General features: G+C 43.4%; 2 protein-coding genes across 4 annotated transcripts in view; one reads left to right on the top strand and one right to left on the bottom strand.

The window, feature by feature from the left end:
* Positions 1-15,938, bottom strand: part of pcxb (pyruvate carboxylase b) — a 471,382-nt gene that overhangs the window by 159,639 nt on the left and 295,805 nt on the right. The gene's annotated exons all lie outside the window — the stretch shown is intronic.
* LOC107380951 (leucine-rich repeat and fibronectin type-III domain-containing protein 4) overlaps positions 1-15,938 on the top strand; it is a 43,858-nt gene that overhangs the window by 21,862 nt on the left and 6,058 nt on the right. For both annotated transcript variants that reach the window (XM_015952375.3, XM_015952376.3), the window contains exons 3-7: positions 1-157; positions 275-437; positions 1,338-1,508; positions 2,227-2,388; positions 5,502-6,218. The exon at positions 1-157 is cut by the window's left edge and continues 452 nt beyond it. In XM_015952375.3, the coding sequence (XP_015807861.3) occupies positions 1-157; positions 275-437; positions 1,338-1,508; positions 2,227-2,388; positions 5,502-6,218 (1,370 nt within the window). The remainder of the gene's footprint in view (positions 158-274; positions 438-1,337; positions 1,509-2,226; positions 2,389-5,501; positions 6,219-15,938) is intronic.

Here is a 15,938-nt window from a genome sequence, read left to right as displayed (position 1 = left end):
CTGCGACTGGCCGACAATTTTATAACCGAAGTGGGTGGAAATGACTTTGTGAACATGTCCGGATTGGTTGATCTGACTCTGTCGAGAAACACAATCCACCTTATCAGACCGATGGCCTTCGCTGACCTGGAGAGTTTACGCTCTCTGCATCTGGACGGTGAGCGGTTACAACTGTTTACCGTGACCTATACGGCCTTAAAATGTTCAGATTAGACTAGCTGAACTGTCAAAGCACTAAATAAGCCAATAAAGATTGGTCATGTTTTCTCTTTAGGTAACCGCTTGACAACAGTTGGACCCAAGGACCTTTCAGGCCTGATCAACCTGCAGCACCTGATCATCAACAACAACCAGCTGGTTAAAGTCTCCGTTGAGGCGTTTGATGACTTCTTGCTCACCTTAGAGGACCTTGACCTCTCCTACAACAACCTTAGGAGGTGAGAACTCTAGTTTTAGTCTCAGTCACACGATTTAGACACAAGAGTCCTCCTAACATCTAAAAAAGGCACAATGGCAACAGGCTGCACCATCGTGGATGAATCAGCAAAGAAAGAGAAGACATTGTGGTTTCAAATGCTGATGCTGGGAAGACTCAAAGCTCAGAAAACTGAATCCATTTTGATGACGTTATAATTTCCTTTCACTGTGATTCGATTAGACTTGGATGAAGCCATCTTCTGTGTGAATGACTGCTTTTGCTAACAGTCTATAGCTGAAGATATTGCACGAGGTTCATTTCCCTCACATCGTTATGTGACAATAGAGATTCTTATGGCATCACTATTCTCATGGACTGAATAGGAAGACTGAAGAATAATTATAGCCTCTCCCCCTTTTCACTAAGGCACACAATACAGATGAATTCAGCAGCATTTAGCCGTCAGCTCTGATTAAGATGTTTCAATTGTTTGCTGAACAGGAGCGCTTTTGCCTCTTTCCAGCCTCAATATCTGGAGGAAAATGTACATACTCATTCCTGCAGAGATTAGTCATTTATGCTTAAGTTCTTGATGGTTATTGGAGAGCCAAATATTTTGTGAAACTCTTCCGAATAGTCCTAGGAATAGGTGACGGTATCAAAGGGAACCAAAAAGGCACACTGACATGCGTCTTCTTTCACCAAAAATGGGTTTTTGCTTTCTTGAGTTCAGACCAACTGTACCAAGTATCCCAAAAGTGAACGTTAGCTACTGACTCTACTACTAATTACTGCATGATTGTACCCACTAGGAACTTCCTGCCCCAGCGGAGCAAGAACGTGACCTAACATGACAGTTTACTAAATTAAAAAAGGTCTCCTTAATCGTTCTAAACAAGAATATATTTTCTTCCAACAGGGTACCATGGGAATCCATTCAGAACATGGCCAGCCTCCACACGCTGAACCTGGATCATAATTTAATTGACCACATAGCAGAAGGAGTGTTTGGGGAGCTTTACAAGCTGGCCCGGCTGGATATGACCTCCAACAGACTCAGAACTTTGCCTCCTGATCCGCTCTTTGCCAGGTAGCTTTTAAGATTTGCCTTTTGGTTCTTTAAGAAGTGGCTTAGAGGAACCACTGGGTGGGAGAAAATCCTGGGCCAGTCAACATCTGTCCTGATCTGACACAGAAACACACTTTCTTTGTCATTTAATCTGCTTTTTTACCAACCAGAGGGAACTTACTTGTCACCAGAGGGAACTAAAGCCACACTGAATAGGAATGGTTTATTACTGAGTAAACAATGATCAGTAACTAGTTAAAATGTTGATAGCGTTCTGAATTCATTGGCAGGTCTTGGCTTATATGTCAAAGGAAAAACAGTTTCTGAAAAATGTAAATTATAGGACCAGATTTCAATTTTAAGGTGTAATGTTATTTTAAGTGTTACTTGCACCATCAAGTCACATTTTGAAATCTGACTAACACTTAAAACTGTTTCATTTCTCCTTAAGCTTCATGTCAATAACAGCCATGCTAAAAAGTCATCTCTTTGCAAGTTTGTGTTGTCGTCCCGTTGACTCTGCAAGAAGCCAACTGCTCCTAATCTGCAACTATGACTAAATGCTACTTTGGAATTGGGCTAGCAGCATCCAGACTCTTGAATTAGTTCTTCTCAAAGAAATAAATATGTGTCCTAGTATCCAATAATATCCCCTTTGTTTTACGACTGTCCTTACTTACAACGTCGGGAAAAAAAGTGGCAAGTCTACAAAGACGATCTACGTGACATGTGCTTTCAGATCCCAGACAGGAGCGATAAGTCCCACACCTTACAACGCCGTAATAAGCCTCAACTTTGGAGGGAACCCACTCCACTGCAACTGTGAGCTGCTGTGGTTAAGACGACTCATCAGAGGAGATGACATGGAGACATGTGCCACTCCGGTCCATCTGGCTGGGAGGTAAGAGCCTTGGAATCGTTCTGGGCTGTTCTAACTGAGCAGAGTTTAGGCCTGGATGGTGATTGGTCTATGGTCTCAGCGTAGGTTGTAGGGGTGGGCGACATAGCCTAAAATCTATATTGCGATATAATTTGAAAAATGTGCGGTGACGGTATATATTGTGATATATGACTTTCTTTTGTATATATGTCAAAAATGACTGTTTTAAACATACTCACATACCAGATACATTACAGCAGCAGAATAAACACACTTCAAACAGTATAACATGCCAGTATAACATTTAAGAAAATTTATTGTGCAAAAATCAAAAAGCTTTACGAGTAATATTTAAGATGTGCAACAGATCTTTTTCCAAAAAAATGGAACACACCATTCTTTTATAAAAAATAAAATTTTGGATATTTTAAGTATAAGGTCTTGCTTTACTTGCTCGCGGACTTTCTCGTACGGTTTTGGCATCTCTGTTTGGCTGAAGTGTTTGCGGCTCGGTACCTCGTAACGTGGATCGAGTGTCTTAATCGAAAGCCGCTTTTCTCCACTGTAAGAAACGGCACCAAGTCCTTACACGGGTACGTGATAATGGCATTTGTATAATCAATCCACCGTTGATTATTTCTCATACTGAGTGCCTTTAGCAAATGCTTGTAAAATATCCGTCTGCTGGTGTGTAAGACCACCTTTTTTCTTACCGCTCGACTGACTGGGCGTTTGTTGAGGACGCAGTTTTTGGCTTTCTTCGTATTCCACTACGTGCTTCGTTTTGAGGTGGTAAAACTAATTAGATGTATTCCCTCTATTCGCCAATACTTTCTTCCGGCATACTTTGCAGATTATATTGTTCTGCTCCACATCAGACTCCTTAAAGCCAAACCAAGTCCAAATGACCGAGGTTGCACCAGTCTTCTTTACGAGAACCTCCTCCTCCTCCAACACAGGCTCCATGCTTTCAGCCTCAACAGACGCCGCTTGATGATGTCATCAACATGCGCTACCGCGATAGGCCGATATAGTCAAAATCTCTACTATTGGCCAAATTAATATAATTTTTACCGTATACCGTTTATACCGCCCACCCCTAGTAGGTTGCCAAAGAAACTGTGGTGTTTAACCTCCAACTGAGGTTCTAATACAGGTGCTGGCCAGTAAATTAGAATATCATCAAAAGGTTGAAAATATTTCAGTAATTCCATTCAAAACGTGAAACTTGTACATTATATTCATGCAATGCACACAGACCAATGTATTTCCAATGTTCATTACATTTAAATTTGATATTCATAAGTGACAACTAATGAAAACTCCAAATTTGGTATCTCAAAATATTAGAATATTCTGAAAAGGCTGAATATAGAAGACACCTGCTGCCACTCTAATCAGCTGATTTACTCAAAACACCTGCAAAGGCCTTTAAAAGGTCCCTCAGTCTTGTTTTGAAGGCACCACAATCATGGGGAAGACTTCTGACTTAACAGCTGTCCAAAAGACAATCATTGACACCTTGCACAAGGAGGGCAAGACACAAAAGGTGATTGCTAAAGAAGCTGGCTGTTCGCAGAGCTCTGTGTCCAAGCACATTAACAGACAGGCGAAGGGACGGAAAAAATGTGGTAGAAAAAAGTGTACAAGCTCTAGGGATAACCGCACCCTGCAGAGAATTGTGACGACAAACCCATTCAAAAATGTGGGGGAGATCCACAAAGAGTGGACTGCAGCTGGAGTCAGCGCTTCAAGAACCACCACGAGGAGACTCATGAAAGACATGGGATTCAGGTGTCGCATTCCGTGTGTCAAGCCACTCTTGAACAAGAAACAGCGCAAGAAGCGTCTCGCCTGGGCCAAGGACAAAAAGGACTGGACTGATGCTGAGTGGTCCAAAGTTATGTTTTCTGATGAAAGCAAGTTCTGCATTTCCTTTGGAAATCAAGGACCCAGAGTCTGGAGGAAGAGCGGAGAAGCACAGAATCCACGTTGCATGAGGTCCAGTGTAAAGTTTCCACCGTCAGTGATGGTGTGGGGTGCCATGTCATCTGCCGGTGTTGGCCCACTTTGTTTCCTGAGGTCCAGGGTCAATGCAGCCGTCTACCAGGAAGTTTTAGAGCACTTCATGCTTCCTGCTGCTGACCAACTTTATGGGGATGCAGACTTCACCTTTCAACAGGACTTGGCACCTGCACACAGTGCCAAAACCACCAGCACCTGGTTCAAGGACCATGGTATCCCTGTCCTTGATTGGCCAGCAAACTCGCCTGACCTTAACCCCATAGAAAATCTATGGGGTATTGTGAAGCGGAGGATGCAATACGCTAGACCCAACAATGCAGAGGAGCTGAAGACGACTATCAGAGCAACCTGGGCTCTCATAACACCTGAGCAGTGCCACAGACTGATCGAGTCCATGCCACGCCGCATTACTGCAGTTATTGAGGCAAAAGGAGCCCCGACTAAGTATTGAGTGCTATACATGCACATTCTTTTCATGTTCATTCTTTTCAGTTGGCCAACATTAGAGAAACAAACATTTTTTCATTGGCCTTTAGAATATTCTAATTTTCTGAGATACCAGATTTGATGTTTTCATTGGTTGTCACCTATAAATATCAAAATTAAACGTAATAAACATCGGAAATACATTGGTCTGTGTGCATTGCATGAATATAATGTACAAGTTTCACGTTTTGAATGGAATTACTGAAATATTTTCAACCTTTTGATGATATTCTAATTTACTGGCCAGCACCTGTATATGCAAGAATACAAACAAAAACCATACAGGGGATCTATGAGCACTGAGATCCGGTGTGCTTATCTGATACCATGTCCTTAATTTGATTCAGATTTACTCTTTACAAGAAATGTGGTTCAACTCTGCAGTCAAAACAGTTTAGTGAAAATAAAGATTGAAAAAGAACGAGCATCTGCTGCAGTCATCTGTCATTAATTACCCTTTGCTCAGTTCTGTTTTCACGAGTGCAGCATTGGAAATTGTACAGATTTTCTGTCTGATCTTTACCCAGCCATGTTCATCTTTAATACATCCCACGTTTTTCATTTTGTAAACCATCCTTGAGGCTTCAAGTGTTCTCTTGTTAACTCTTTATGTTGCTCCTCAGGTATTTCTGGTCCATTCCTGAGGAGGAGTTCACTTGTGAACCCCCTCTGATCACCCGTCACACCCACAAGCTGTGGGTTCTGGAGGGCCAGCGTGCCACACTGAAATGCCGAGCCATTGGTGACCCAGAACCAGTGGTCCACTGGGTTTCACCGGATGATCGCATTGTTGCTAACACATCCAGGACCAGTTCTTTCAGCAACGGCACCTTGGATGTCGTGGTGACCGTCGCACGCGACGATGGAGCTTACACCTGTATCGCCATTAATGCTGCAGGTGAAGCAACCGCCACTGTGGACCTGAAAATAATCCCACTGCCTCACCGAGGTGGGGTCACTGGAAACACTGGTGTTACAGGTGTTAATGCAAAGAACAACAGGAATGTGACCAATGGGATTTTACGGGCCGATCCGGGCTCATCGGATATCAGCACAGGGAAAAACGGAGGGATTAATGGCGTCGCAGGACGTGGAGGAGAAATGGACGAAGGAAATCGAAGAGATGGGGAGATCAATGAAGATGACAGTGGAAAGTCCTCTGAAGGGGAGAGCATGGAGGATGATGGGAGGGAGGAGGAAAGCCGGCTTGTTGGAGTACAGGGAGTCACATCCACCTCGGCCCAGGTCCGCTGGGATTTGGGACGTTTGGCTGAAATCTACGTGGTCTGGATGTATCAAATACAGTACAACTGCACCGCCGACGAGACGCTCATCTACAGGTCAGTTATCACACACCTTCAGTCATGTTTTATGAACACAACCACAGGTCCCATCTCATTATCACTCCACCTTAAGAGGCAAAGCCACTAAAATATTTATCCCCTACAACACCACACTTAAGAGAAACTGTTCATCCACCCCTGGAGCTATCACGTGTCCATGTGCAGAACCAACCCAGAGAAAATGTGAGGCAACACTGGTTAATAATTTAGAAATGACACGAAAACCCTACAGGTGAATAGTCAGGGAGTATGACTAGAGAAGAGCGGGGTCTTTCTAAAAAGTGTGTCCACAAAATGACCTGTGATGCATTTACTATAGACATACATATACATGTTCTAAAGGAGTGACAGTGTACTTACATGAACATTACCACTCCTCCGTTCATGAATTACACCCATGAACACTTGAAGGTTTACCACCTTTTACTTTACAAGCACAGTCTGATGAAATATTGATAGATGGGGGGTCATTGCAACAGGAGAACGGTGAAGGAAACCACGAGAAAGTACGGACTGAGTAGATGAGACTTCCATCCTGGCATTTGGGCTTCGTCTTTTCCCACTGGCTCAAATCTGGATGTTTGATGTTGGTTTCTTTAGGAACCACGGAGAAGGCGTTAGAGAGTGGTTGAGTGGGTAGCTAACCATAAAACAGGGAGAGGGCAGGGTGATGGCTGGGAACATTGAAAACGCTGAAGAGGGGTGAATGAGTGAACACGGGGATGAAAATAAAACCCAAAGGCTCAGAAGAGTAGGAGAGAGATGGATGATAAGCCCCGCCCAAATCACCATAGCAGAGATCGAGATAAAGGAAGGATGGGTGACAGAGGAGAGGAGAAAGAGGAGGTGGTCGTAAACGCTCCTAAAGAACAAAAGGAGGATATTTAAATCAGAGAAATGCAGTAAGAGTGGAACAAAAAGGAGAGGACGTAGCAAACAGAAATCTGAGTAAGTGGAGGATGTGGTTAAGTGCTCTGCTGCTGAGTCATTGCGAGGATTGAACTAAAAGGTGTTTAAATGAAAAGCATCACCACGTTTGGGCCAATCACATGTGGTGAACTAATTAACCGAGTTCAACTGAACAAGATCTGGGCTACCTGTCTAATCAGCGTTTCATAACATCCCAGCAAACATGACTGGTTTATTAATAAATGGATAAATAATATAAAAATCCATGATGTGTTTACGTTGGACATTACTTAGATGGAAAAAAGTCAACAAACTATTCTTCTAAAGTTTATCTCAGGAGTAAAACAGGTGATAAAACAGGTAAAACCCAACCTCGTCTATTCTTTACACATCTATATTCTGTGATATTAAAGCTAGAGCGTTAGCCACTTTATGACATTCCCCTCACGATCCCAGACAACTGTAACCTTCTGGTCACACTTGCTCTTTGGGTCCAAACGTGTCTCTTTCTTATAAGATGTTCCCTTCAGGAAGAATAATACATAAATATAAAAAAGACGTGAATGCTGAGAGGACAACGTCCCTTGAAATCTAATTTTTCCAAGTTCGTTTGACCTCCACGGCATAAAGAACGGCTAACAAAACATCAGTCTCATTAAGAAGCACGGGCTAGAAGATGGAGAGCGTAGGAAAGAAGCTGACGGACCAACCTGAGGAAAACAACAGATAGCAGACTGAAGCAGGGCGTCCCGAATCCCAGGACAGATGCTTCAGTCGGGAGGGCGGGAGGGATCTGAAGTTTAATTAAAGTGAGTAAATAAAAGCTGCTAAACAGTTGGTGCCGTCTGTGGCTCGAAGCTCAGTTTTAGAGGCAGGCTGAGGATGTTAGCTCTAAAAGTACGAGTTTTAAACAACAAAGGAGACTCAAAGTTAAAGCGCAAAGAAGACCCATCTGAAGGTGCACAGGCAGGAGATTAAACAAGCCAGTCCCGCCACTACGCTGCTGAGGATGTACAGTAAAGCTTCCCATCAGCGTGCACGTGCCAACTGAAATATTAACAGCTGGCAAGCTCAGGTCAACAGACCCAGCTGAAATAAGTTCTAGAAATTCTAATGGAACAATACCAAAAAAGGGGAGATTTCAGGTCTTTTACACGGGATTTATTTTCAGAGTCTTATGTTTTCTTTGGCATCAGGAAAACACGTTTAGCCAGTAAGAACCAGGCCAAGGATGAAGCGATGCAGATTGGGAAGAAGAAAAGCCGGGATTTAAGAATGGGAGGCAGCAAAACAAACAATAAATCAAACAGCGAGTGTGATGAATGATAAAAAGGGAACATAGCGCGTTTGAGAGAAGCGAGAGCACAGTGAGAGCGGTACAGACGGCACAACAGCACATTGTGCCCGTGCCAGATTTAATCATTTTTTAAAGGTCAGCTTCTTGCTAGACAACATGGGCCTCCATTCTAGCATGGCTGATTCTGATGGCGTCTGGGATTGTGCCAGGCGGCGCTCGTTCCACGAGGTGTTTGATGGCTACCTCTCAACCCCAATCAACCTCAAAGATCACCCGAGCTTTGTATCTGGAGCCGCGCCACGGTTATACCAGGTCCCAGTCACACAGAGTTACGACCATGGGCATGTGGAACGTTGGACCCTGTGCCTTTGCTTTCTTTGCTGGTTCAAATATAAAGAAAACACGATGGCCTGCTTACAGATGCTGCCATTTTTTTGAGTCTGCACATGTGGGATGTGGTGTTTAAAGTACCAACATGGACGTCTGAGCGCAACATTCAGCACCTGGGATAAAACATATAGGGGCTATTTTACATTTTGAGCCAGAAAAATGTCCTAATGGATCACATAAAGGGGAAAAGACTCATAGAAACCAGCCAGTAAAGAGTTGCTGGTTCCAGCTCGCAGCTCTAGGTACCAGTCAGAATTCCAGTAAAGATATGGTTTCAAATAATGCTGCACAGGGTTGATGATGAGGTCCGAATGTAGCCTAGACACAAGGTCAACGATCCCAGTCCTGCATGTAGGTCCCACACCCTAACCCAGAGCCCCAGTATGCTGCTGTATTAAACCACTCTGACCTACATATAAAGGTTGTGCATGCTCAAACCATGGTCATATGTGATGCTATACTGAGATCTGATCCTGTGTAACAGGGCCTTATTACCCAAAGAAAACTTCTAAATATGCTGGTTAAAAGCAGAAAAGGGGAATTTAAGAAACTGTAGTACAGGCACGTCTTTATTGAACACATGAAAACCTCGTATTTAATAAGTAATATCAAACTAATCCCAGCTGTAATGTCCCTTAAGAAAGACTTACCGTTCCAGATGAGAGCATATAGCCACAAGCTGCACTGGGCTGAATGAGAACATTTCTGCAAGTCACTAAACATCTGGCATAAAGTACAAAGTCTATTACATCTCTCAGAGCTTCACAGCAGTATTCTGCTGCAGGACTGTTTCACAGGAAGCGTATTCAGGTTTACAGTAGCAGCTTCAGACTCGCATCCCTCTGTGTATAATGCATTATAATGTCATATGCAATATGTCTAAAGATGCAGTCTGTGGCGTTCTACTGTGCTCATGTGTTTTGAATTTTAGAAATGTTTCATAAAACCCGGTGGGAAATAAAACGGTATATGTGGCATGCATCAGTGTAATGGGCTCGACACACTCCTCCATTCATTTTCAATGAGACCTGCGCGACAAAGTTATAATTGCGGGTCTCCCACCTGCTAAGCGAAACGCGAAAAACGTGCGTGCGAAATTTTGCACTCGTGCACGCGTCGTGCACGGACCCAGCGACGCGATCCCAGAAAGTTGAAATATTTTCTACTTTTCATCGCTGTCGCTCGGACGAGGACCAATCAGCGGAGGTTTCGTTCACTGACCAATGAGCGGACAGGATGCTCCGCACACCTCCGAGCAAACATGGAGGAGAAGTTGATACTTGCTGAGACGGATTTCCCAGAACTATATTTCTACCAAAGAAAATAGAGAGAACTTGTGAAACATCATATCTACCGCTTAAACTCTGAACCGCTTAAATAAACTTAATTCCCTCCAACCTGACATGGCCAATCAAAACAACGGAAGATTCGATTTCGCCATGGAACAGAACGCGTCGACGGCTTTGTTGCTGGCCGCTGCCGCGGGTCGCCTCCCGTGTGTCAGCGGCCGGGGTGCTTCCCATGTCTACTCTTGCCAACGCTATTGCTGCCAAGCTTGGTGCTCCCGGTGCAGTTGGCTCCTTTGATGGCGTTTTCATCTTCGTTGTACCTACTACATCTGCACTCAGCCAGCTGCCCTTTCTCTATTACGTGTGTATGCGTGTGCGTTTGTGTGTGTGTGTGTGTGTGTGTGTGTGCGCATGTGCGGGAGTTTGCATCTGCTTGGGACGGGATTGAGGGTGGGAGGAGGGAGAAACAAAGGGAATCTCTTATGTGAATCTGTGTGGGAGGGGTGGGAAACCGACTGCTGTCTGGTTGTTTTTAATACTGTAAAGCGCTTTGAGCTGCATTTGTATGAAAAGCGCTTCATAAATAAATTTTGATTGATTGAGGTAATAAAAGCGACAGCGACAAATTTCGCTGATCGCGGTCGTTTGTCGCCTCCCGTGTATCGAGCCCATAACACTTGCAGATTGCAAACCCTCTTTGATTAGGTTTTAAAGGTCCAGGCAGGACAGGACAGGAAGGGCTTTGCCAATCTTCACAATTACACTCCGTCACAACAGGGTCAGCCTTCCTGCAGGGAGCTCGAGGTGCCATGTTCGCCTCGTTATTCAACGGCAACGGGAACAATCACAGCCACGGTTAAGGGGGAAGTTGAAGGAAGAATCATGCAGAGTTTAAGAAATAATGAGCTCTTTAATGGTCTAGTCTAAGCAAATGGGGAGAACACAATTAAAACGAGCAAGAGGAAAGCTGGACGCTCTTAGAGAAAGAGCACGCTGAGATGTAGACAGTGGAGAACGTGGCTAATGAGCCACAAGGAGAGAGGGAGGTGAAAGGGACAGAAAATTAGGTGAAAGGCCTCAATTTTCTGCTGCTAATTACACAACAGCACGGACCGAAAGTTGTTAGTGTTGAGATGAACTATCAATGCGTCAGTCTTTGTTGTGGGCAACACATTTATACTGTAATCCCTCGGCAGCAATCAATCAAGCATCCTGACATGCTTTCGGTTTCTGTCCTGGTACATGCGACTCCTGATACTGCCGGGGAATCTGATCCACCGTCTTAATTTAGCCGGGAAACAAGGACAAGAAATCTCACAAGAAGCCCGATAGTGCATCTGCTGAGGCAGGGGGTGATAAAAAAAAAAAAAAAAAAACGTGTTGGGAGATCAAACAGAACTGACGCATGCAGAAAAAAAAGGGCCAATGAGACCGAGGGGATGGGTCAAAACGGAGTTTAGCTGTACCCGATGGGAAGAAGTAATTAAGAGTACTGTGTCGATAAATGTGTCAGCACAAATCAGAGCAGAGGGAGGAGGGGCGAGGAAAATGGTGCTGAAGGGTCCGACACGAGAAGTGATGGATGCTTTCACTTTGAGGAAGTGGTAGGAAACCAACAGGTCAGGATGTGGAGAGTAAAACGATAAGGGTGGAAAGCAAGTGGCACACCAAAAAGACACGGGATCTGGAAACGACTGACAGAAAGACGGAAAACAGAGGAAAAGAAGAAGCTAAATCTAGGAAGGCAGCCAATGAGACGGTAAACTGTTCAACAAATCAAGACCAAAGCGGGAGGAAAGGCTAAATGAACAAAGGAAGTGACACGGGCAAAAGGAAACGAGAGCAGTATAGATGTCAGCCAGAGGAGGAGATAATTGCTTTGTTGTTCCTCCTCGACGTACTTTCTCCCGTCTCCTCTGAGGCCGGTCGTGTCTGGTGTCAGACCACCGAACTCAGCACACACGGGCATGAAGAGGAGGAGAATCTCCACTTCTCTTTCGCTCCCTCAACCATCTCTGGGATTCTAATTATTACTCACTTCTGAGTCACCAGCTTGAACAAAGCGCCGTCTTGTCTCTTTCACTTTCTCCCTTTATCTGCATTTATGCATGCCTGCGTTGGTTTTAGCCGTGCATTAATTAGAATCACAGTCACACCGTGAACAACGATGTGTCGGTAACAAGGACAGCAAAGGAAGTTAAACAAAAACTAGTTCATAAATCGCTTCATTTGATTTCAGACCAGCACACCAGGACAAGAAGGCCGATTATCTCAAGAGCACTCGGCAAATGAAATGATACTCATCTAAAACCTGAGGATGTGTGTGTGTGTGTGTGTGCGTGCGCACACAACATAGCTCAATACTGACTAAACAATACAGTTAATCAGTAAATCAAAGATGCCTGTGTGCCAGTCTTCAGTGAATTTGCCTAGAAATGTGATTCACGGCCTCGTAAAGGCGGGTGGGGTGGAGGATAAAACACAGAGCTGTGATACGAAGAGGGAGGTTGAGAAATAAATAAAAGCCGCATAAAGTCATAAAGAAGAGAGTAGAAGAAAGACGAGGAGAGGAGGAGTGACCTTGGATGCCAAACCGTGCTACATGGTTAGTGCTCTGGCTAATAGAGATGTAGCGCAGTGACAGAAACAGGAGCTATGAGGTGGAGAAGGGTCCAGAGAGCATCGCCAGAGGACTTGACTGTCTCTTTATATGCAGAGAAACTACGAAAGATAGAAAAGGCTTAGAAAGATGTTTAGTCCTTAAAAAGAAGTGAAGCCATTTTTGTAAATAGACTCACTACAGAGTGAATGACTAGTAGAACATTGGAAAGGGAGCAATAATTATCAATTAAACCCACAATGTGCTGTACTATTGATTGTGGAGTACCTCAAGGCACCACCTCTGGTCCCATTCTTTTTCAGATATTTGCTTTTTGGAGGTAAATCTTTAGAAAGAACAATTTACTAATAATAATGTTTAAATCTATGTGTTATGTATCTAATCAGATTGTGTTAAACTGTATCAAAGACAAACTTCCTTAATTTGCACAAAAAAATAAAAAGGTATTCTTTGCAAATGGACTATGATAACGGCAGCAGTTATAAGCCCTTTTTACAAAACAATGCCGTCAATTTGCCCCAATGCCATGGCGGCATCAGGGATGATGGTGGCACAGGAGTTAAGTGCTCATCTCGTAATGAGAACAGGGTATTTGCAGGTTTAAGGGAGCCAAATTTAAGACATTTTAAGACCTTTTTTTAAGGCCACTTAGACCAAATTTAAGCTATTTTTATAATTAAATGTAAGCTTTATTTTCCAGTTATTGCCTGGAACGGTGCTAACCACGTCGCAAACGTGGGATTAGCCATCCAGTTACCATTAAACTTGCACTTCCCCATGGCGCAAGCTCCCACTAGCTTAACCAGCTAATGTGCTCATCTAAAAATAGCCCCCTTTCACAACCAACTGAATGTGTACGGTTCCGCTTATGCCAATGTCGTACACAAAAAATGCTGAACACTAAGTAGAAATCCATAAACACTTTATAGAAATAAAAGAATCTTGTTTATTGGGTCGTTGAAAATTTAAGACCTTTGGAAACTTTATTTAAAGAGCAAGTCAACCCCTACCAGATTCTAACTCCACTCCCACTTCATGTTTGAAAAATGCAACAAATGCTGTTGCCTGGCAGACCGAGAGGGCGGAGCCGCTAACAAATACACACACACACAGGCTCACGACAGCATTGTGACATCATAATGTACCAGTTTACATCATAGCATACCTCTTAGCCAATAGCGGTGGCAGATTTAAATTAAAATACAGTGCAGAGTTTTTACCTGACGACGGCACAACACTGCCAGTTTTAGGCAGAATATTTAAATTTTAACTAAGATGCACTGAAGTGCCAAATTATTGACGACACGTGTCTGCAGCACAATTAGACACTCGTTTATTTAGTTTATCAGCAAAAAAAAGTTTATTTGGGGGTGACTTGCTCTTTAAGGATTATTTGTCATTTTTAAGGATTTTTAAGGCCTTAAATTTGGAAAAGCTAATTTAAGACTTTTTAAGGATCTGCGGATACCTGGAGAAGGTTGCAAGTTCGAGCCCCACACAGTCTGTCGCCGGCAAGACACTAAACCCCCCTTGCCTGCCCAGGGCAGCTGTGGCTACATTGTAGTTCATCACCACCAGGGTGTGTGTGTGTGTTTGTGAATGGCTGATTGTATTGTAAAGCACCTTGGGGGGTTCCAGGACACTAGAAGGCGCTATATCAAATGCAAGCTAATTACCCTTACGTCGTTTATAAGTCGTCAGACCGTGGCGGTAATGTGGTGCAATTGTGTCCTTTTTATAAAAGATTAGGCGATGGTGGCATGAAGGGGGTATGGGGGCGGTCTTTACGATGCCGCAGACTTCCGTTTATCATGGACATAACAAGCTTTTTGACGCGATTGAGGCCACGATCGTGAAGTTTTTTTAACAAGCTGCTCCTAAAGGTATCAGTCCCCATCAGCCCCTGTGCAGTCTCTGATGATCTGAGCTTCAGCTCTAACAGAGAGACACTCATGGAGCTCTGTCTCAGCTGATTTTGTTCAAAAAGCAAAACTTATTGCCCGTATTTAATTTATTGTCAACATATTTGTCAGCCAGAGCTTGACATCAACTCCCCACATCATCGTGACACCTTGCGCTGTTGCACCATGGCGCAATAGCCGTTTATAAGAAAGACCATTACCGCAACATTACTACCAAGTGGGGCAGAACAAATGCCGCAAAATTCACGCAACGTCATGCAGCGTAATTTTACGCTGATTTGCCAGCTTGGTGTGTCTTGTACAAAGGGCTAAAGTATATGTGCTGCAATAGTGCTCTTAGCTCACTAGTTTATTACTGCACAGTCAGTCGGATAACATACGAAGATTTTATATTTTGTTCTTTGTACAGAAATTTGCTGCTGTGTAAAAAGTACTGACATTTAAGTCACATGGAGCCGATATAAAAATGATTTCATATAAACCTAAGTAAAAAAGATCAGTTGCTGCTAATTTACTAATGTTGTGACTTATGTTGTATACTAGGGCTGCACGATATTAGGAAAACCTGCGATATTCTATGACAATGATTAATATTGCGATGACGATATTACTTGCGATAAATAAAAACTTCACTCAGGAACAAAAATCAAAGAAACAATGAGAAAAGCTAAAAAATGTGAGGAAAGGGAAAAAGAAAAACAAACAAGAAAAGGCTAACTGAGGTGTTTGCTAACCATCTAAATTATGTGCCGTTCACCTCGGGGGCGGGACTCTGACCTATGAGAACCCACCCGATTGGCCAAATGAATGAAGAGCTCTATTTGATTTGTTAAAAAAAACATGATACTTTGTTTGATTGACAGAATGCATCATGTGTAGCAAACATTTGAGCTGAACATTCATTGCGATATTTATCTGTTCTTTGCGATATGCATATTGTTCATGCTAATATCACGATAACGATATATTTACAATATATTGTGCAGCCCTATTATATACCAGTTATGTACAGACAGCAGCAGACATTTCTGCTTGATGGGCAGGAGTTACCTCAATACCAGTTATGCACTAGCCCCCCCCCCCCCCCCCCCCCCCCCCCATAGTAGGAAAGTCTGTCTCAGAATAGTTTCTATAGAAAGCGTCAGACAGCTCTACCTTTTCACTCATGCATCACACAATAAACAAACTCTCCAATATGCATGTGCAAAAAGCACGGGATGGGCTAGAGAATATGAGAAAGTGATTTAATACCATAGAACAACTTAAACATTTCAACACTGAAGACCTACT

Source organism: Nothobranchius furzeri, chromosome 14 (genome assembly GCF_043380555.1).
Source record: "Nothobranchius furzeri strain GRZ-AD chromosome 14, NfurGRZ-RIMD1, whole genome shotgun sequence".
Classification (NCBI taxonomy): domain Eukaryota; kingdom Metazoa; phylum Chordata; class Actinopteri; order Cyprinodontiformes; family Nothobranchiidae; genus Nothobranchius; species Nothobranchius furzeri.
The sequence above is the reverse complement of the archived record's forward strand: the minus strand, read 5'-3'. Positions and strand labels throughout refer to the sequence as shown.